This window comes from Lagopus muta, chromosome 5 (assembly GCF_023343835.1).
Source record: "Lagopus muta isolate bLagMut1 chromosome 5, bLagMut1 primary, whole genome shotgun sequence".
Lineage (NCBI taxonomy): Eukaryota > Metazoa > Chordata > Aves > Galliformes > Phasianidae > Lagopus > Lagopus muta.
The window spans coordinates 50,819,215-50,842,473 of NC_064437.1; the positions used below are offsets into that span (position 1 = coordinate 50,819,215).

At 36.7% G+C, this 23,259-nt stretch overlaps 1 protein-coding gene across 1 annotated transcript; it reads left to right on the forward strand.

Moving 5' to 3' along the window:
• The first annotated feature begins 79 nt into the window (after positions 1–79).
• Positions 80–23,191, forward strand: LOC125692934 (protein FRA10AC1 homolog). Its single transcript, XM_048944122.1, has 14 exons — positions 80–234; positions 4,241–4,317; positions 6,603–6,695; positions 6,781–6,826; positions 9,037–9,113; positions 9,755–9,838; positions 10,310–10,394; positions 16,000–16,045; positions 17,802–17,915; positions 18,857–18,899; positions 19,890–20,014; positions 20,627–20,665; positions 21,915–21,999; positions 22,432–23,191. The coding sequence occupies exons 1-14, from the start codon at positions 205–207 to the stop codon at positions 22,472–22,474; spliced, it is 987 nt and encodes a 328-aa protein (XP_048800079.1). The 5' UTR covers positions 80–204; the 3' UTR covers positions 22,475–23,191.
• The last annotated feature ends 68 nt before the right edge of the window (positions 23,192–23,259 follow it).

The following is a 23,259-nucleotide window of genomic DNA, read 5'->3' on the forward strand; positions in this document are numbered from 1 at the left end:
CCCTCCCCCGCCCGCCCGCCCGCCCGCCCGCGCCCCGCCACGCTCCGCCGGTTCTCCGCGCCCTTCCGCCCGGCTGCTCCCGGCGCGGCCCCGCTCCGCCTCTGCCCCGGGTTTCCGGTAGGGGCCCGCGGGAGCGGCCCGCGAGCTGAGCTCGGCACAACAGACGTAGGAGGCGGCTAGCGTCCACCGGCAGCCGCCGCCACGATGCCCGGCCAGCTGCGCCTCGCCGCGGCCGTAAGTGGGGCCGGGAGGGAGGGACGGAACGGAGGGACGCGAGGGGCGGTCGGCGCGGTGCGGCGGGCAGGCCTCGCTTTGTAGGCCGCGATGGCGGCAGCTGCGCCTCTGCGGGGACGGAGCCGAGCGGTATGCGAGGCAACTGCGGGGGTGTGCCGGGCCTGGCCGGGCCGGGCGGCTTTCAGGGCCTACAGCTTTGGGTGGCGGTGTTCGGGCCAGCACAGGCCTTCCACAGCGTCCTCTACACTACGGAACCACGCAAAGCTCTCTGCTGCTGTTTACGTTTTACTTCTCCTTTTATAGTTCTAAAGCCTTAATACCACTAGTAATAATAAAAACTTTGCAAAGGGGCTGCACTTTATGGGTGGATTTCCTCGTTGTTAGGAGTGTTTACTGTACACTATATACAAATACATTTCGTAATTACTTTAACACGGAAGAGTGGGTTTGAAGCTAATTGAATTTACTGTTATTATTTTGGGGGCCTTAAGTCCTCACAGAGTGCTTTGCTGTGAAGCAGGCCCACCCCTGCATGTACCCTGTGTGCAGCCGGGACTGCTCCTTGCAGATCAGTTCTACAGCCCGTGCTTGTCTGGCTCTAGTCTGTGTCCTCCAGTAGTCTGTGTGCCCCAAGACGAGCTCCTAGGGCTGGGAACAGAGCACAGGGCTGAGGTGGGCAGCCACCCTCCTCCCACACACCCTTTTTAAATTATGTTTTTATAGTGCCACTTTCAGTTCAGCAGCGTGTTGTGATCAGGAGTCAGTTCTACATTATGTCCCTTTCGGCAGTGTGCTCTTACTTCAATGAAAAGGGAGGTTTGAAAAGTGCATCCTTTCCTGCATGCAAATGCCTTCTGCAGATGTGCTACTGGGGAGTCTGCAGTGTCCAGCGTTTGCCATCACCTGCCTGATGCCAGCAGTATGCAGTGCTAGGACACTTACCTTGTTTAAGTTGCTAGTTTCTTAGGAGCCTTAATCTAGTTGGCGTGGTATTTCGCTATTAATAAGTCCAAGATGTTGGAATTACTTCATTGTCAGTGATTTATATGCTTTTCTTGTTTGGAAGAAAAAAAAAAAGGTCCAGTGTTAGAACAAAAAATAAAAAAATAAAGCACATTAAAATAATCTGTAGCTTTCAGATTTCAGATTCAGATTCATCTTTAGATGAAGTGTTTGGTATTTACCTTGCTTCTTTACTAAAGCTATCGTTAGTTTCTGGCAAATTTCGTCAAAGCAGAGGTGATAAGAAAGGTTTTATCAAATAGCAAAAGTGGTTATTTTAAGTTTTGTTGGCAGTTTTGCATGACCATAATTACATATGCCTTTCAAAATCTCTTGGGTTAAGCAAAAACTTTGGTATCTGCCTGTCTTTTACTACAATTAACTATGATATGTGTCTTACTTAGCTTGGATTGTTGGGTTGTTTGGTTTTTTTTGAAGTAAGAGAGAAAACAGACTTGAAATTTCGTGTCAAGCAGTTGTCTGTTTACCCTCTCCTTCCAAAGCAGGAGTCATGTCTGGATGAGATTCTCTGAGGACTTCATTTCTATGTTTTACCTAATATTCAGATTATCTGGAGACCATCCTGAGGTCGACAGGGCTCCCTCATTGTTCGGTGGGGTCACCACAAGTGGCCTCAGTGCTGCTGGAGGTGCTGATATGCAAACCAGCCTCAGCTCAGCACCTGCCTGCTCTACTATTGCCTTCAAGGACTGAGCAGTCCATAAGTATTGGGAGATCAGTCATGGATGGTTGTTTTTTTTTTCACCCTGAATTTGTATTAAACTGTTGGAGTGATTTGGAGGAATGGCTGAAGCTGTGAGGGGTTTTCTGTTGGAAGAGCAGCTTCTGAGGACCCAGCCATAGCTGTATTTACGTTGGCAATCACAGCTTCCCAAGGCAGCCAGCAGCTCAAGAGCTCCTCTCATCATGATTCCGTTGAAGCTACCTTTTTTTTTTTATAAATTTGATTCATTCCTGAAATCAGCTGGGAGCTGATTACTGAGTAGATCTGCTTCTTTCCAGCAGCCAGTCATCCAAGGGCAACCACTGCAAATATCTCCTTTTATTTGAGCTTTTCTCATCTTGCCTGTTTTTATACGTCGTCTATCTCATGTTGACTTCCATTCACTTTGTGTTGGCTTTAACTTTCTCCTGTTCGAAGTGCAAGGGAAGCTCTCTGTTTTCATCTGGGAAGCATTACATTTGCTGTTTAAAACATTCCTGGATTACTGTGCTGTTTTTAAGATTTAGAGCCCAGGCTTAAAAGTATTTGCTGTACATACATTTCAGCAAACTCACAATGTAAAGTCAGCCTTTTTAGAGGCCACATAAGCTTTATTAGTGAAGTAGTGCTTTCATTAGTGAAGGGTTGCTGTTAGAAGCAGCCTCAGCTGTAGGAGCTGCTCCTGGGCTGCAGCTTGTTGTGGCACTGCTGGTAGAACTTACTAGCCTTTGCTGCTCTGTTGCCAGTGCATTAGTCCTGGCAACAGCAGCATGTTGCAGACAACTACTGCACCTATTGTACACAGGCAAGTGAGTGTGGCTGAATGTGATATTAATAAAAATTAAAAAAAAAAATCTTAAAAATTACTGAACAACCAGTGGTGTGAAAAGGCAGTGTTCTACATACTCTGCACCATAGAGACCAGTTGTTGCTGTCAGTAGAGGATACGGTTGAGACTCCAGAATGGCATCAGAGGGAGGCATTTGCCTCCAGAAATAACACCTCATCAAACCCATCCTTAAGGGTTTGTTTTTACAGGTTTTATTTTTGTCAGGCTTTTGTTTAGGGGGGAATGTGATTATAGGTAGAGTAGGAATTGACACTGGCTTTTGGGGGTAGGATAATTTGTGACTTGGGTGAGTGGTTTGGTCTGGCTCATGGGTGGTTTCACAGAATCACAGAATTGTAGGGGTTGGAAGGGACCTCCAGAGATCATCGAGTCCAGCTCCCCTGCCAAAGCAGGTTCCCTACCCCAGGTCACACAACTAGGTGTCCAGGCAGGTCTTGAACATCTCCAGAGAAGGAGACTCCACAACCCCCCTGGGCAGCCTGTTCCAGTGCTCCGTCACCCTCACCGTAAAGAAGTTCTTGCGCACGTTTGTGCAGAACTTCCTATGCTCCAGTTTCTGTCTGTTTCCCCTTGTCCTGTCTCCACACACTGCTGAAAAGAGTCTGGACACAACCTTCTGCAGCTGGGCAACTGGAAGGAAGTGGCTTAATCCATTGTTTCCTGAAATAATTGGGCGTGTAGCTGTATGCTGAAAAGCAGAGATGACAGATCTGGGCTTTAGCCAGTGCTTATTCACTTGATGGCATTAAAATATGGTGTATGTGCGTGTGTATTATATGTATCTGTATATATACATATAAACATACTAACTAGTAATAGTTCAAAAATATATAGAAGACATTTTATTCCATGGTTTGAATGTTTTGCCTATTAAGCTGTACGTTTTTGCAAGCATCTTGTTTTGTTTTTTGATTATTTCAATCAGCTTTCCAGTTTTTTGTGTAAGAACTAACGATCTAAATTATTGTACCACAACCCAAGAACCCTTATTTTTCGTCTTTGTTTATTAATGTGGGCACATCATTTTCTGTCATCTAGCCCTCTGAAAAAAGTAGTTTTTGGAGGAAAAAACTCACCTATTTGTGTATAAGGGAGGTGGTTTGAAAGTAAAGACCAGGAATGTTTTATTATCATTTTATTATCTGCATCTGTGAAGATTAAGTATGGAAATACATGCATATTAATTATTTGTAAAGTGATTTTTTGACCGACTGACTGACTGTGAGAAACCATAGTTCCTTTGTCCTACACCATTTGTTCTGCCTTATATGTTGGATTTGATTTGGTGTAGATATACGTGCAAATTTGCACTTGTGTACTGCATGTCTTTCTCTTATTCATGTGTGATGTGCAGTACTGATCTCTAGTTATGCTGCATCCATACTGCTCTACCAGGTGTTTTGACTGCATTGCCATTTATTTGTTGACAGGCACGTGGCCGTGGCGGCTATGATTCTGATTTTAGTGATGAGGAGAATGGAGAGAAGTCTGTGCAAAAGACTAAAAGGTAATGTAAAATGAAGTTAATGCTTTATTTTGTACTAATGAGCTGTTACTGTATAGGAGATAATGCTGTGGTATGTAAAGTCTGGTGTTGAAATGATTTTTGAAAAATCAGTCTCAGATTTGTGCATCTCCTCACGCCATGCTTGCCAGAGTACGTTGTCTCCCTTGGACAAATGATTAAGATCTGTTCTGTTGTGTCCATCTGGTGTCTGTACGCCTTTCAGTTCTTGGAGCGCTGTGTTTCATTTTCTGAGCATTAGTATCGACTGCTGGTGTTTGGCTTCTCCTTTCATTTTGCTGCAGATCCATCAGGAAACGTGAAGCTGTTGGGAGAGCAAGGCAAAAAGGCCAATTGGCAGCAGGCATTGTAGATAGAAAGCACCAACTTGGAGGAAGTAAAGAACTGATGGCATTTGTTTTGGGGTTGGGATAGATTTTATTTTCTTCTTAGTTGTTCATACGGTGCTGTATTTTGGATTTGTGATGAAAATAGTGCTGAAAACACACTGATGTTTTAGTTGTTGCAAAGTGGTGCTTGCATTGAGTCATGGACTTCTCTGCTTCTCATACAGTCCTGCCAGTGAGGGACTGGGGGGGCACGAGGTGCTGGAAGGGGACACAGTCAGGACAGCTGGCCCCAGCTGACCGAAGGGATGTCCAGTACCATATGGCACCATGCTCGGTATCAAAAGCTGGGGAAAAAAGGAGGAAGGGAGGATGTTCTGCAGTCTGATATGTCTTCCTAAGTAACCATTGTGAATGATGGAGTATGGCTTTCTTGGAAATGGCTAAAATCTGACTACCAATAGGAAGCAATGAATGAATTCCTTATCTCGATCTCTTTACATATGTACCTTTTGCCTCACCTGTTAAACAGCCTTTATCTCAATTTCTGCATTTTCTCACTTTTACCTTTCCTATTTCCTCCACTTCGGATAGAAGTGAGCAACAGTGTGAGCAGATTTTTATTTCTGTGTTTATTTTACTTTGGCACCATAATCCTTTGACATTTTCCGCACCCTTCTGAACATTCTGTCTGAATTTTACAAATATATTTTTTATCCCCTTTTTTGTCTTGTTCTTGCTTTGTTTATTGAACTTTATTTAAGAAGGCTGTCTGGAAACTTTCCTAGAACTCTTGAGTGTTTTCCGTTATAGTAAAATTGAAAGAGTCTTTTTTGTAGTGTTTGACTGCATTTGTGGGGGAAAAACATCGGTGTTTTAGTCGTTAGAATCATAGAACAAAAACAGTGACTGGTTGGTTTTTTTTCAGTTTTGGTTTTCTTTACCGTTCCACTGCCTAAGTGGAATATTAACTAACCATCAGAAGCCCTTCAAACATACCATCATTACCCTCATTATGGCACTCTACTGCTGATTCCCAGTAGGGCTCTCGTGTGTTCGGTGCTATGTGTGTGTCTGTTTCTTGCTCTGGGATGACATTATTTTTCACTTGGAAGAAAACGATAGTCTTAAGTTTTCTTTGAATTGCTGTTTTATGGAGACTCCTTACGGGATTTTTGTACCTATAGGTCCTTTTGAGCAAATGAAATCCTTAGCTCCTAGAGTCTTATATCCCGTAGTTTGAAATAGAAATTCTCTGGCTCACTGTCTACAGGTTTCTGACTTCCTTTCTTTCTGCCGTCTGCTAATAATGGAAAAATCTTTTTTCTTCACCTCTTCTGAGGAAAGAAACTAAATATACCTCCTACTAAGCTAAAAGTGCATCTCTTTACGTTTAAACTTTTCATTATTTTCTTGAATTTTGAAAATATTTTAAGTGCTCACTGATAAGTATGGTTCACAACATGGTACTTGCTTAAGTTTTAAATCAGAGATTCTCATGATGTCTTAAGAGAAGCAGAGAAGTTTAATGAAGTGCTGAGATGCATGAAAGGATGGGATAGGGTTACTAATGTTCAGTCTTAATCAACAAGCATATTTTTCTTCCTTTTTCTACTTAGCTCTGCAACCTAGATTTATACAGGGCTTGAAACGTAGAGTGAAATTTAAAAATCTTGTTTTGTTGTAGTTCTATGGTAATAATGTTGATAAAGTCCGAATTGTTGATGATTTTCTTTTAACTGTAAGCAAATGCCCTTGCATCTTTGTTCTCCAAATGAAGTAAAGTCTAATCTGATGTTGATTCTGAGGTCTCGTTTTATTCATGTAGAAATGAACATAGTAGCTTTTGTTACTCAAGTTGCTCAAGTTTTCTATATGGTATGCTATTTCTTTTGACATGTTGTGACTGAACTTTCTTTCCTTTTCCCTCTCTATCTTTAGCACGAAAGAAGATAGCCTTCTGGTAAAGCCATTCCAAAAACCAAAACAGGTCAAGGTTGCTCACAGGCAATTTGCTGCTGAAGAATGGGACAGGTATTTTTTATCTATTGCACTGGTGAGGCTTTTTTCCTTCATGTAAAGGTAACTTTCACTGAAATGTATTTGTTATTATTAACAGAGAAGAAGCAAGGAAGAGAAGATTTCACTTGATGTCGATGGATGCAGTATCCTTTCATTTAATTTTTCTTCGAGTTTGAAAATCTGTTTTGTCAAAATAGTTGAATTTCTCAGTTTTTATAGTTGCAAGTGCAGCACCAGATACTAAGTAGTTATTCAAATTAGCTTATTTTTGTTACTGAGATCTCTCTGAGAATGCCTTTACTCAGTAGACTACTCGGAGAACTCAGTATTTCTACTGTTTCGATATGCTAAGTTGCCTTGTTTGAGACTAAGTTGTTATTTTACTTAGATCAACACAAAAGCACTTTGCTCTTTCAGTTGAGTTAATACAGAGTATAATTCTGTATGAGGCTGCCAACATCTGTGGGCAAATACATTTCCACTGGAAGTCCAAAAATTGCATCAACAAATTCAGAAGTCTGTGCAAAATAGCATAGTCTCAGGCAGATTCTACAGATGCCCTAATGTAAGCCTGTTTAATATAATGTCTACTTCTATTTTAGTTTTTTTAATCTCTTAATCATATTTCATGCGACTAATTATGTATTTTTAAAGCTACTGCTTCATTTAGATTATAACCTTTCTCTTTTTATTTAGCTTTCACCTGGGGCACATATTAAAATAATTACAATGTGTGTACAAAAGGCATGACACGCTGTACTCCTTAAAAGAAGTTGTGTAGCTTTCAGATTCATGTTTTGATCAAGTGTTTGATATTTACCTTACACAAGGCATACTTAGTTTCTGTCAAATTTAATCGAAGCAAGTGATATGAATGGCTTTATCAGATAGTGAAAGTAGTTAATTTAAATGTTGTTGACAGTTTTGCATTACTGTTCCCACATAGGCTTTTAAAAAAATCTCTTAGCTTGAGCACATAGCCATTGTATCTGCCTATCTTTTACAACAGTTAAATATGAAATACATTTTACTTATCCTGGGTTGCTGTCGTTATGTTTTGACTGACCATATTTCAAATGCTGTCCATTCCTTGCTTGTTTTAAATAATAAATCTCCAGTGACAAAAGTTAATAATAGGAAAATAATGTTAGCCCTCCATTTTTATGTGACCAGGGGCTGCATAAACCAAACCGTCTAGTGTCACAGATGTATCCCAGTCAGTCCACCTGGCACTGTAGCTAGCCATTAATCACAGAGAAGCCCATGTTTCCTGGAGTTCACTATAAAGCTAATTGTGTAGAAACTCTTAAAAGGTTCTGCTTATGTTTTTGAGTGTTTCCTATCTAAGACCTTTACTGTTTTGTTCTTTTAACTCCTGGTAACTCATATAAGAACACAAAATAGTATGTTGTATTTAATGTGTTTTTTTGCAGAAGAACACCTTTTCTACTTGTTTAAGGAACAAATTCCTTTTGGTTGTGGTGGAAAGGAAAAAGAAAACATGCATACTGAGGTTAAATTTACATTTTTAAGGCCTTTGGAAAATAAGATGTTTTCTCCATTGAAGTATACATGGGAAAACAGTAGGTTGATACAAATTGTTTTTTTTCACACGATGTAATATTTGCCTGCCTGTGTACAAGGAGGTAATGTGTTTTGTAACTTTTTGTTTCAGAAACTTTATAGAAGTTAATAGAAGAATAGAATATAGAAGAAAATATTTTTGAATAGCCATCTCTAATGTGAAGATGCTTATTTTCCAAATAAATAGTTATGTATTTTTGTTCATGTCATGGTGCAGAATAGGTACAAAATAGGTTTCAAATCATGTTTCTGAGGCCCAGGTTTAAAAAAAAAAAAAAAAAAAAAAAAGTTTCCTATGGTTCTCATCTGAAAAACTAAAGCAAATAGCTTTTATTTGTATTTTATGGTATAAAATAAATTCTACCCTACTCATGTTTATAATACAAAGTACAAGCTTGTATTAAAATTGAAACCGCAGTACTAAGAAGTTATGTGCAAATCACAGCTGAAGATTGAAACCAGCTTCTATGCACATGCTTATAGAGCATCTTTGAAGAACAGTTTTATAAAGTTCTGGCAGCTGAGTGAGGTTTTACAGAGGAAATTGCCTTAAAGTCCTGTATTTGGAAAGTAGCTCCTGTAAGAGGTTATTGGGTGAAAATTGCTAATTAATTCTCTTGTTTCTGGAAATTACCGAACAGTTTTTGGGGAACAAAAAAATGCTTCCTGTTCAGAATATTGAAAGTTTTAATTGTTCATTTAGTTGCAAACTGATAGTGAAGTAAAAGAATGTAAGTACTGAAACAGATTCCTTAATTGCTTTATTCAGTATTCGAGACATAGAAAGTTAGTGAATGACTACATTTTGTACTATGGTGGGAAAATGGAGGATTTCCGACGTTCTGGGTAAGCAGTATTTCCCCTCATCTCCTCAGGGTCCCTCTGATATGCAAAGCAGTTAAATTATAACTTTGAGGGAGATAAGAAATGTGTGTCTCAAATTACTAATTTGTTTGGTCCCAAGTAGTAACTACATTCCTTGTAAATATCCAGAGCGCAGAACTGCTTTGTTTCACTTTGCATCATTATTCTTATGTAAGAACTTAACCATAAGCTGAATTATTCTTGTTTTGTTATGTAAACGGAAAGATGACAGGTGAACATTAGTTGAAGGTACATTGAGAAATATCTGGCAGTATTTTCAAGTTATCAATGTGGAGTATTTTTGAAATGTGCTAAATTGCTGTCAGTTGTCCACTACAGTGATGTCTTTCTGTAGAGCTGCCTGTAACTGCCTTCTGACATAACTGTCTAAAAGAAAAGTATTGTCAGACAGGATCATGCCATCTGCAGTTTCCGTGGCCATTTGCCACCAGGAAGTTTCCATTTGGGAAAAACGAACCATTGTTTAATAGTTTTATTCCACAGCAATGCATTCACGTATGCTGTGAGATAGAGATAAAAAATACGAGATACTGGTATTTACCAAATTAGTATGTGGCTAACTTTTCATTGGTATGTTGTACTGAAATAATGTTCTTTTACAGTGAGAATGACAAGACGGATCTCGATGTTATAAGAGAAAACCATAGATTCCTGTGGAGAGAAGATGATGAAGCAGACATGAATTGGTACCTGGAGCTATTACATAAAACAGTAATTTTAGATCACTTTGTACCAAGTTTGTAGTGTCTTCTGTTAATTAGGGATTGCTGTGCATACTTAGTGATCATCCTTTGATCTTTAATGCACTTAAAAATGGAAGAACTTTAGGAGACATAGTAGTATCAATCAGTGACGAAATTAGTTGATGACAGAAAGAACTGAAAATTATTTGTGCATTCTCTGAGGGCCAAATGACTGTTCTGAGTATCCTCTTTGAAAAAAAGTAATTTAATCTGGGCTGTGGATGTATTTTGGATGCATTTTTCAACTGTTGTGAAATTTCTTCTTTTGTCAAAGAGTATATTTCTTTTGCATTTCTAGCTCTGCAACTTGTGTTCTTCAGATGAAACCATATGTATTTATCTTGCTTAAAGTCATTAAAATGTAAAATGAATTGTATTCTATATTTAATTTTAAAAAACTCAAACTTTTTACAGGGAGAAGAGGCTTGCAAAGAAGTATTATGATAAATTATTCAAAGAATACTGTATAGCTGATCTCAGTAGATACAAAGAGAACAAGGTACATTTGATTATTGTAAATCATAGTTTTTAAGCCTGCTTTTTTTTTTCCTACAACACTGTATGTTGTGAAACCAGAATTTTAGTACCCTTTCCCTAGAAAGAGAGTTGTGAGAAATTGTGAAGTTACTTAATAAGCAGCAGCAGTTTTGAATCTGAGCATTGTCACTGCCCCCGAAATGTGCTTTTGTGGGAATAGAAGCATTTCTGTATAACAGTTTTTTGTGAAGAGATACATTGTGTGTAAGCAAGGCAGAAAATGAGGGGTTAGGGAGAGAAGGCAAGAGAGGTTTGGCTAGAGAGAAGAGTTCAAGAAAGCCTAAAAAAATCCCATAGTGTTACTGTTTTTCTTGCTGTTGTTGTGGTTTGTTTTTTTTTTAAAGTCTAAAAAGAGAGTTCTGTACTTGAATGCTGTCTTAAACAGTTTTGCATATGTCTGTTCTAAGGCAGTGTCTCTTGCTGCTTGTCTTTTTCTGTTTATGGAAACAGGATTTGTATTTTCTTTGTAAGTAAATAGAATTTCTGAAGAGAAACAGATGATTTCCAAGACCCTTTTTTCTTCTTAACCAAAGCAGCCATTATTGTTTCTAATTTTTTAATTAATGTCTTAGTCAAAAGGAGTATGTGCATTTTGTATTGTGAATTTACGAACTATTTCTAAACTCAAGTGCATATTGGTGTTGTTAACACATAGTAACAACCAAGCCCTGCAAATGGTGTCTAGGTAAAGCTCTTTGAGACTATTTATAGTATAGAAAATTACATTTGCTCGTAAATATTTGCAAGGGCTGAGTTTAAACTATAATATTAGGCCAAAAAAATCACAGCCCTCTGAAAAAAAGTTGAACGGAAGAAATGCAAATATCAAATGAAGATTAATAAAAATGAGAAAGTAATAATGCTGCAGATGCCTTCCTTCCTTTTTTTTTTTAACAAGTAAACTTCATTTTATTTTCCTGTACTTGTCTCATATCCCTCAGTGTTTACACCACTCCTAACCTGAGATTCCCTTGAGCTTGCTTACAGATTTTGTTTCTTTCCTTGCTTTGCCAAGTTTCCATATGTTCACTGTCTTCTGTGGGAAACTGTTTTGCCCTAGTTTCCTATTTTGTGTGAATAGTATTCCTTTGTCAGACTTCAGATGGGACTGTCCTAACTGTGAGGTCGCTCTGAATATCTGTGTATGCTAATAAGTCATTATTCAACAGTCTTGGAATTTTTATTCCAGCATAACTCTGATATATCATGTAATTCATTCTGTTACTTTCTTTTATGCTTTCTGTCATCAAATATGTTGTGATCACACTGGAGTCTTTTCTCCAGATCATTCTGTTTTGTTGATTTATCCATGCCCCTGTTCGGTACAGAGGAATGCCAAAGCAGGCTTATTTCTTGGAAGTCAGAAATAGGCTGCTGATCAGTTCCCATTCACACCAGTGGAATGCAGGCTGTGCTTTCAGATTTTTTTCTGCCTTGATTCTTTTTTTGTCTTTTCTAGAAATTGAAGTCAGCTATCTTTAGCTGCTCATACTTTCAGTTTTGCAGTGTTGGTGGTGAGAGGTGCAGGCTGTGTAGCAAGCTTCTCAGCTGGTCAACTTCTCATCTCATAGTTGATGATGCTTTATATCCTGTTAGATAACAGTAAAGTAAAGTTGAAGATAAGGGTTTGTTGTTTTGTTTTTTTTTTAACGTGTGTGTTTTTTATCCATCTATAAAAAGCTCTTATCAAAAGACAGAGATTGAAACTGGCCCACCTATTCCATCTGTCTTTTCACAATAATTATTTGCTACTACCCAAAATCTTATAGCTGCCTAATTCTTCTCCAACTTACATGTTAAGATTGTAGTTAAGATCTCATTTAGAACTTTCCATCTGAGAAAACCAACTCAGTTTTCCTAAATAGTGGATAATAAGAGCCAGTTCCATGCATAGCACACTGCTGAGGTCTGAGAAATCAGCACTTGCGTGTTCTCAAAATCAGAAGCTCAAAAGCAGACAATGAAAAAGCCCTCATCTTCTGTGTAGGACTTCATAAAACTGAAACCCTTTGTTAAAGGAAGCTATATCATGCTGGGTTCAATAGCCTGAGATGGGGAGACCTCTGCAGCACATGCACCCAGGTTCCAGCAGTAATGAGGCTGAAAACATATTCATGTTAGGCGCACACACAGAGCACAGACGTATATGTGTAATAATAATGTATTATTATATGTGTATAATATGCATATAATCAACCACACAGGTCAAGACACCGAAGAGCATTTGTGTGAGCAGTGTCATTCTGCTGCTTATCTTTATGTTATCCTACACTCTTTCTTCCCCAGATCTTATAAATTCATCCCTGCCTTTGGTTCCTCCCCTAAATATCCCATAATAAATCCTCTGTCATGTCTCTTTTTTGTGTGTGTGTGTGTCATCTTCATCTTCACTTTTAATGAGCAATGCCAAGATGGTCTTCTGGTATGAGGCTACCTGTAGATGCTGGAAGAGTATGCTCTGACAACTCTTGTGTTGGTGTGCTTGTTACTTCTTGTATTTTCCCTGGATGCAAGTTACTTAAGGTCAAGATTTGTTTGTACCTTTGAGCTTCTTGTCTGCAAGCTTTGATGCTGATAAATGACCATCTGTATTGTCAGATATTTTAGCTCTGTTGACAGTTTTGCTATGCAGTAAGGGAGAGTGCTCAGCATGTAAGTTTGACTTCGTTAGGCGTTAGGCTAGAAATGTTCTTTCTCTTAGCCTTATTTTCCCAAAAGGAATCTTATTCGCTGTGTTTGTGCTTTGTTTTATAGATCGACAGATTGAAATGTCTGCCATTTGATAAGAAATGAGATCAACCTGACACCCGGTCGTTAGACAGAATAGTTTATTCTTTTATGTTGTTTTTTTTCCTGATCATTTTCAGATTTCTAGGCCAACTTGTCTTCCATTTGGTAATACACTCACTTTTGTCCCTGTCAGCAAGGAAAGCTTTTATGGGAAAAGAAAAATACTTAAAATGTCTATGATGTTTTTCCACCATTTTGTTTAAATTTATACCTTTCTTCTTTTCTAAAAGAGGTGACTCTGGACATGTTAGTTGTTTACAACTAACAATAAATAAACAATAAATACTATGCAAGCAGTCCATAATTAATTTGAGAAATTTACTGTTCATGGATATTAAAAGATCTTTCACATCTTTAGAAACTATCTACTTTTTAAGTTAGTCATTTGATAGTCCTGTAAAATCCAAAATCCATTTTGGAGTTAGTCTACTTAGTCTTCTTCTTTTTAGAGAAATAGCTCATTTTAAATTTTGTTGAATGCATTTATCAAAGAATAGGCAACATGACTGCTGATGATGGTTCTGTTTTCCTTTGTTTTACAGGCTGACTATTCAAGAACCTATATTTAATTTTCCTATATTAATTTAATCTGTTTCTGGTATTTTAGCCTGGAGGGTTATGCTTGTTGCATAGTTCTGATTTCATTGATTTTTCAATTTCTTTTTTTTTTTTTCAGTCTTTTTCCCTCTGTCATTTTCCATTAACTGATGAAAGAATGATAGGCAAACACTAAATAGCAGATGAGGACATGTTTCATTCTGGCTGTGTATATATGCTGGGTTTCTGGTAGCACAGGTGGTTCTGGCTCCCTCCTTTCTTATATTGCAACCTCTCCTTTTTTTTTTTTTTTTTTTTTTTTTTTTTCTCTTGATACTATTGCAGCAATACTCTGTAAGGATATCAGCAGATGTATGTCATAATGGCTCATGTTGGGACTGTGAGGAAAGTCTGCTTCAGTATCTAAAGTGTGCATAGATAACTAACTGCGTAAACGGGGAAGTGGCAGAGGAACAATGAGAAAACATTTTACTTTTTATATACTGCAGCACACACATGTAAAATTGGTGCCCAAGTATTGCTGATGCTTAAATGTGCAATATTTTTAAATGCAGCACAAGCTTTTCAGAATTGCAGTACCCTTAATCACTATAGACCAAGTGTTAAATCTGTTTTTTGTCATAAATTCTATATTTACAATTGTACTTTGCATTGTTTCTTCATCAAATTGTTCAGCACAGTTTTTTTTCCTTAAAATTGATTAATTTTTGTTTGACTGAAGTGCGAGTGGTTTAACTGGTACTTTAGAACACACTGCAGATTGTAGAGCAGTACAAGCACAGCCTGATCCAGCCGTAGCAAATGGACATTATCACAATATGACAGCGGTACCTGATCGTCTCCTCTGTTTCATTTGTTTTGTTATGTGAAACCTAGGAACTATGAAAGTTTATACTCCTAAAACCAATTCTGAAATTAGTGGACAGATTTCAAGAGGCAAATAATGATTGGTGCTTATATTTTTAGCTTTCTTAAACATAGCTGTGTAATACCGTACCTTATTTTGCCTTTCTGCTCAGTTCTTCAATTTTAGTTATCACTTATCAGCCATATTCTTAAGAGCCAGAACAATTCTTACTCCATTTTTCCAGTGTTCTTTGAAACGTATACTACTTCTCACATGAGAACTCCGTACTGCTGCCCTATAGATGAAGAATTATTATGGTTTATTTAAAAACAAAACAAAACAAAAACAAAACAAAACAAAACAAAAACCTACATAGATCAATAGATGTCTGGACTTAATTAGATATTAAAAAAAAAACCACATAAAATTAAGCAATTATATTACAAAATGCATGCCATAGCATCTAGGAAAATGCACATTTGTGTGGGTTCAGTCTTTGAGTGCCTCAAGAGCAGCATCATATTCCGAACAGCAACTTGGAACACAGGTTCAAAGGTCTTTATGGCCATGTGTATTCCTCTCTAATTTTAGAAACCTTCTCCTCACAGTTTGCCTCCTTCCAAATTTTAACATGAAGTTCAGAATCTTCCATGCCTTCCTTACAGATCAGGAGAGCAGGAATTTTATTTCTGACTTGATATACTCCAAGTATATGACTTTTAAATGAAATACCAGATAACCCTTTTTGGATGAGCTGCATGGCACTGAGTTTTGTGCTTTCTTTCTACTTGTTAGTGAAAAGAGACTTGTTTTTTTTGAGGCTATTCTCGCTCCCTTTTGTCTTTGATCTTCTCACTGGATTATGTGGCACTTAGAGAGAGAATGAAGCAGATTCTACTGGAAAGCAAAAATAGTAGCTGGGTTTTCTTCAGGTGAAGTTTTTTGCAATGTAAAAGGATATGTAAGTTAATTTTTGCTTTTGTTGTAGTCTTAGGATGTGAAGTGTGACCCATGGATTTGTAGTCGTGTGTCTTTTCAGTATTCTAGTGATGGTCTTATTTTTTAGTGTGCACAGAATTGCAATGAAGTATCTGGTAAATCCATCCAGTCTGTCCCAATTTCCTATTTGTTCTTCTGTGTGCTACGAAGTCTTTTAGAAAGTTGTTCAGAATTAAACAGCATCTACTGGAATGTCAGTTATATGAGTAAGTTTGGATCTTTCTGCAAGCAGAAGCAGAGAGATACTTTTAATTAACAGATAAAATTTCATTTAATGAATGAAGCACATGCAGAATATCAGTTACTGAAATTAGTCTTTATATTACTGAAATTGTTGACTATTCACAACTAATTTTCATTCTTACCTTAACAGTTTGGATTTAGATGGAGACATCAGAGGGAAGTAATTTCAGGAAAAGGTAATCCTCCCTTTCATTTTATATTACATTTCACTGTGGCTATTGCTTTTATTGCTTCTTTTCAGCATAATTTTGTTTGACTGTATTTGACAATTTATACTAATAAGTGTATCAAATGGTAATAAATCAATGTAGCTTTTAACTTCTCTGTTCTATTCTCCATAGCTCTAGCGAGCATACTGATCTACATAAAGAAAAATTCTACATCAAGAAAAATTATAACTTTCAGAGTAAACTGGTTCTGAAAGCTTCAGTGAGAATTGTTATCATGTCTTCCAGTCCCATCTCTAAATCAGTGACTTATTCTTGCTGATTCTCTAAGGGAGCTCATTTCCGTGGTCCCCATTTCAGTGCTGTGGGGCACAAACTTTCAAGTAACTGAACAAGCAAGTAAATTATACGAATATAGTGCTGTTCCTGTGGTAGGATGCTCGTACACGTGTGCAGTTTTCGGCAGTCATGTATGCACGTGTGAGAAAAATGAATGCTGTGACCCTGTGGATTGGAAAAGATCAGTAAACTAATGAACTGGTCATGGGAAGCTGCCGCTTGCTGTGGGTCGCAGCACTGAGCGGCGTTGCCTCCCGCCACGGGGGGGCACAAGAGCCTCGCGCTGCCTGGCGTGCCAGTTGAAGCGGTCACTTTGGAAGGATGTGGCTAATGCCATCCTGTGCTCTTCCCTCCAATAAAGGAGGAATAGAAATTGCTTTAATTGAAGTGTAGCAAAACTTTAATACCTTGCCTTAATCTGATCGGCTGTGAATGGGTGGTGATTCACATTTTAAAAAAGGAATGTGTGTGCTAAATTTAGCTGGGACAGTAATAGTGGTGCTGAGAACCTCTGGGTTATAGTTTGAAGGCAGTGTATGGTTGTGTATGTTTGATTGCTTTGCTTTCCACAGTATGTAAGCTTTGTAAGCATGACATGTAAGGTCATGTATAAATGATTGCAGATGGTATAGATTCCTGATAACCACACCTTCCGTAGTGTCAAACATATTTAATGTTTATGAATTCAAAGCTTACAGTGTGAGTGTTGTTTTATTTGGTTCAAGTGTTACAGTGCAAGTGGTTTTGTGTTGCAGAACTGAAGTATCTGAGGACACTGGCAATCCATTAGTTAGAAGCTTAAGGAGAATGTTCCCAGGTTAATCGTTTCACACGGTCCTGCTTGTGAGCCTATTAATGTAGATCCTTATTGCGAGCTCTGCAGACAAATTAGTCTTCTGCAAAGTGAATATATGAATCCCTATTAATGCAGTGTGGGGAATTCGGTGATGTAAACAACATTGACTGTGTGTATATTGTTTTAAAATTAGTGTTGTGTTTAATATAATAAACCCAAGAAAGTATTTCAAGCTATTGCATGCTTTTTCACAGACTTGGCTTTCTTTTTTTAAGTATTGTATTTCCTTTTCCTAAAAGTAAAATGTTTATGAAAGGTCAGTAGAATACAAGTTGCTAGGTTAACTTGTAGGTTAATAAAAGTATGGGCATCTTCTTTGTGCATCAAATGGTTTGATGTCACTAGAAATCTGTGTCTAAATTGCAACTTCTTTGCAAGGATGCAATATTGGATGAGCATGATTGTTTTGTCACTTTGTATCAGTTATTGTTTCCTCAGATTTAATTTTAGCTCTGGACTTTTTTCTTTGAAAAAAAGTAAGAAGCAAAAGCTGAGCAAAACCAGAAACCCTAAACTTATTCACATTAATCACTGAACCATGTTTGTTTTTTTTTTTTATCTTTATAAAAGGTCAGTTTTCTTGTGGAAATAAAGACTGTGATGTCAAAGAAGGCCTGAAAAGCTGGGAGGTGAATTTTGGTTACATTGAATATGGTGAAAAGAGGAATGCACTTGTGAAACTGAGTAAGTCTGAAAAAGTTTACATATCCTTAAAAGAAGACAAATATCTTGAAAAGCTGTGGAATTAGACCCAGTTTTGATGAGAACAGTTCATGCAAAGTGGAAAACTTCAGAGCAGCGATCATTTAGTGAGAAGTAGTATATTATAGTGGTCTTGACTTAGCAAGATTGACTACTATTGTTATTTATGACAGAGTAGTTGAGCACCTCATCGTGTATCATTCTTGATGTGGTAAAATGAATTGCAAGGAAAGTTTAATCATATTCATTGTTTAATCAATTATGTGGCTTAGAAGTTTTTGGGGCTTAGGAATAGTAAAGTTTATGCACATCTTCAGCTCAGCTGATTTTATTTTTCATTGTTATGTTTTCTTCCAAAAGTTTAGCTTTTGGAAGAAATTTTGATAAATTACTACTTTTTTTATTAATGCTTCTTGAGTGGGATTTTCTTATTCAGTATATTTTGCAATGTTCATCAGGTAATTAAACTTACAACAATTTACACGGTTTTTCTGTGAAAAAGAGGCTTAGGATGATTTTTCTTTTGTGCACAAAACACTCCAAGGTGGCAGCACTTGTTTGCTGGTGAAGCTCTCAGAGATTTGTGGATCTTCAGTGTAAGTGTAGAACAATTTGATCTGTTCACAAAGATCCATGGAATTTGATGTCTGTACATGAGAAGCACTGATATTTTTTTAGAAGAATTGTCAGTGCTAAACCTGTAATCTTTCTCCAGGTTCAGTAAAATCTAGGGTTGTACTGTAAATATTTATTGTGCTATTTTTCTTAACCATGCCTACAATTACATTGGAATTCAGTTTTGTAGGAAAATCTACTCAAATTGGAAAATAGTGTTGTATCTAGTTTTATGTGTTTACTGTCAAGTTTTGTTAGTTGTGCTCATCAGACACATGACTGTGGTGTTCTCATTCTCTCTTTTTCAGGAGTATGTCCAGAATGTGCTTATAAACTAAACTTTCAACACAGGTAATGAAGTATTTTGGAAATATGAGGGTTTAATTATTAATAGGCTCTGTTTTAGAGTACGTATGAAGGCATTATCCTGTCACCATTGAGAGTTAGGTATTTTTGTGCTAATAAAATTATGAAACTCACCAAACAAGAGGAATCCTCCAAATAAGTTTCCTTGGGTTACTTTCATCCCAATGGTTATTTTTCTTTTCTGAAAGTTTTTGCAAAGCATTGTAATTTTTCATTTTCTCTCTTACTCTGTTTAAGAGCTGGAAAGCTTTTCCTTTCCTAAACAATAGGATGGCATGTCTAGATGTGTATGTCTCTGAAAGTTAATCTATTTTGAATAGTAATTTGTACTCAATTTCATAGTAGTTCTGTGCAGGTATGTTTTAAGTAATGGAGATTTGTTTATCTTGCTTCTCTTTGGAACTAAAATAACAAAACCTCTTGAATTCAGAACAAACGTAATTAAGAATATTTTCTCTTTGTCAGTTTCAAAGCTTAACATAGAAATAATTTTCCTGACTTTTATTTAAGCAAACAGGAAAAAGTGGCTTAGGTTCATACAGTAAGCCTACGTTTGTAAGTTGAAAATAAAAATACGTGTGTTCTCGGTTTGTAGCATGTTCTTAGCCTTGAGATTCTCCTTCCTCAGCTTTTATTGCTACTAAATATTAAGAAAAAAATAAAAAATCCATATTACTTCTGTTTTGCTCATTTCATATATACAAGATCACTTGTTACATAAAAAACAATCAATATAAATTTAGCACCTTATATGATTATTTGCTTTATTTAATGCTTGACTTCCAATTCACTGTTTTCCTTGTCTACATCAGAGTTGCTTTAACAGCTTTAGTATTTCCTGTCCTTTATGTTCAGCTGTGGAGATCTAATACTGCTATAGCAGTTTTCATTTTTAGCTTAAAAATTTAAATAGTGACAAGTTTAAGAATTTAAGTTTCAGAAATGTAGCTTTTATTATTATTTTTTTTTTTTAAGGAGGGAAGAAGTCAAAGCAAGCAAGAAAACAGGCACAGCTGTACGGAACTCTAAACAACCAAAAATTAAGAAGACAAAATTTTCTCATTCAAGAAAAAAGAAGTCAGAAAAAAAGACCTATGGAGGTAAACATAAATTTTAAACCTTGAATTTTGAAAATATTCCAAAAAAGTTAGTTGAATATTAATTTTACCATATGTAGATAGCATATGTAAATATGCAGCTGTTTCCACACTGTATAATGTAGGTGGTCAAAAAGGTAATTTTTTTTTAACCTAAGAAAAGATAAATTTCTTACATTTTATAGAGAGCAATAGCCATGTGAAAAACATTTATTGCAACAAAAAATTGTCCAAGTCTTGGGCATTTCATTAGACTGTACATTGTCCAAGGATTGGAAGTTGTATACTGTGAACAGTTCTGAAGTATTGGAATTCCTTAAGACTTTGGAGTTGAAAACCTTTTGGAAATGTAAGATAACCTTTTTGCACTACAGATCTTTGGATAACTTATTTGAGCTCAAACAGGCGACCTTTCAACTCACGAAAAAAAAATGTTTTTGCTTCAGTGTTTACTTTCTTTTTTTGAATGTATGGTGTGTGTATGCATGTGCAACATGTTTATGTGTAATTTATTGTGATAGATGTATCCTTTGTAAACACTGTAAGATAAACACTGTAAGATAAAAGATAAAACCAAGATAAGCTCACTGTTTTTTAAATGCTGTTTATTTCTAGATGAGGTTTCTTCAGAAGATTCAGATACTTCTGATAAAGGTAAAGTGTTTGAATATCTTCTGAATCTTGTTATATTTGATAAGGTGGTAAGAAAACTATGTTGAAAACAAGCAGAAATAGATGGGTCAGCATAATTACTTGGAAGTCTTGGAGGAAAACTAATGGATTTTGAGAAGAAAATGTTTTAAATTTAAGCAAGGAAGAAAATTGTGGGTGGATGATAAAATGAAAATAGTCATAAAAATAAGGGTCTAGGTTGTTCCAGGAAAGAGTAGACGGTGCAACTACATGGTACACGAATATGTGCTATGTAAAGAACTTTTCTAATTAGTAACTACTACTATTACTTTTACTGAACAACACAAATAAGTGTTCAACTCAAAATGTTAATAGGAGAGCACTGGGAGAAGAAACTATGCCGAATAAATTCTAGGCTTTAGCCTGAGTCTTTTGCAGCTACCACTATTACTGTCTCAGAGACCCATTGCAGATAGATGTGCTGAGTCTCAGTGACTCTGTAGGCAGTGGTTATCTTGCCTATATCTCAGTAATTCCAGTCCCTACTTCTTTTTAAGATGAAATAAGCCTCATCTTTTGGACATCTTAATTCTTGTTGCAGACTCTTTGGAAAGATCTGAGTGTTTCTGTTGATGCTCTGTTGTGTCATATACTTTTGAGAATGGCCTGTACAGATGCAGGAAGACCCAAAACAGTTTTCTGCTGACTCAAGTCATGCCCAAATTCTGTATAGAAAGTTTTCAGGTTTTTTTAAGTCAAGAGATTTCTAATAATGAGATTTTAATTTTCTTTTCTACCCTTCTCTATAGTTATATGGAACAGTTAGGCACTAATTGATAGTTTGTTGCAATTTCACTGATAAGCTGAGGTTGATGAAAGTTGTTCTTCAAGTAGAAAGTAAAGTCATTGATTCATTGAACATCACGAGTTTCTATATTGTAATACAAATATATTGTAATTCTGGGTTTGTGATTATGAAGCTTTAATTTTATGAACAAAGTGCAGTGCAGCCTCTGTGTCAAGATCAGCATTCTGACATGATTGTTGCTATGTTTGGCCAAAGTATCAGTTTAATGGTGTCTAAAAGTCTTCTTGATGTTGTGTTGAGTAAGGTTGGCAAATGTTTTAGTTTTTGCATCATGCAATATTAATCATGTTATTTATCATCAGGATTACAACGAAATGTTTCTCCTAGCCAACAACTATTAAAAAAAAAATTGCTGAATTCTTTCAAAGTATATTAGTTAAGCACTCTGAATTTTTTTAACAGATTCAGATAACAGTGATGCACAAGATGGTCCTTCAGATGCTGATTTTTGGAAAGGTCCTCTGCAAGAAACAGATGAAAAATCACGGTTAGTTTGAACAACCAGTAAGCTTTTGTCTTGTAGACATATTGTGACCATTCAGAACTGCAAAGGCAGAGGCTTTTCCTGAGTATTTTAATGATAGTCTAACATCTAAAGTTGCTTTAAATCTCCTATATATGAACCTAAGAATATTGTTATGTTTTTTGGTTTGTTTTTTTTTTAACTGGACATATATACAATACCAGAGGAGAAACCTTTATCAAGCAGCTATCTTACCATCTCTGTCTTATCCTGTGCTTGCATCCTATTAACCAGTAAATCTTAACAGTCAACTCATTCTGTTGCACAAAAAAAGAAATGTGATGGGCATGCGAATGTAGTGAATAAGTAAAACTTATGTATACCAGGTACATACTTTAACCAGAGATCTGCTAAATTTTGTTATCTCCTTGACATATTTCTATTTTTTTTTTACAGAGAGGAAGAGTTTGATGAATATTTTCAGGACTTGTTTCTCTGAAACTTGACATTGATGGGGTTTGATTTTTGTTGTTGTTATTGTTGTGAATTGTCAAGATAAGTGTTTGGAAATTCAGTTGTAAGTAGAGACCAGAGACCTCTTCCCAATAGCATGCCTTTTCTACAGTCACTCCATATGGACCATCTGAGTGAATTGTCTCTGCAGAAGGCTTCAGGGCTGAAAGTTTTCTTTTTTTCCTTTGTTTTTGAGGAGTAGGCCTGTATACTCATGCAGTACAAGAAATGTACTCAGGAAGAACAAGCTAAAGGTATGTGACAAGGTAACATAAAAGTAGGAAGAATATAGAAAAATAAGAACATACTTTATTCTCAGTGCACCACAGGAGATGACTGTTCTTTATTCTATCCCAAATTTCAGCTACTGCCAGATTATTTCAGATGATTATAATCATTAGTTTAAAAACATATACTTCAAAATACTTGTACTTATAGTTTATTGAACTATAGTTAATAGCTTTAAATGTATTAGTTGTGTAGACTTTAATATTAAGATATGAATCTGTGTGGCTGCAGATACTGTTAGAGAAGTTCACTTTAGTTAAGCATGTATTTTGCTTGGAATTTAAGTAAACCATATCTGAAATGTCTCTGGTCTTCCTTAAAAAGCTACGTTCATTATGACCTTGGTTTAAATTTTAGTTATGATATGTTGTAACTGATAATTCCACTCATTAATAAAAATCTGAATTGTTCTCAATGTTGTTGACATCTTTGATTTAATAAATAAATAATGTGGCTTGCCACTGGACATGTACACGTGGCTTG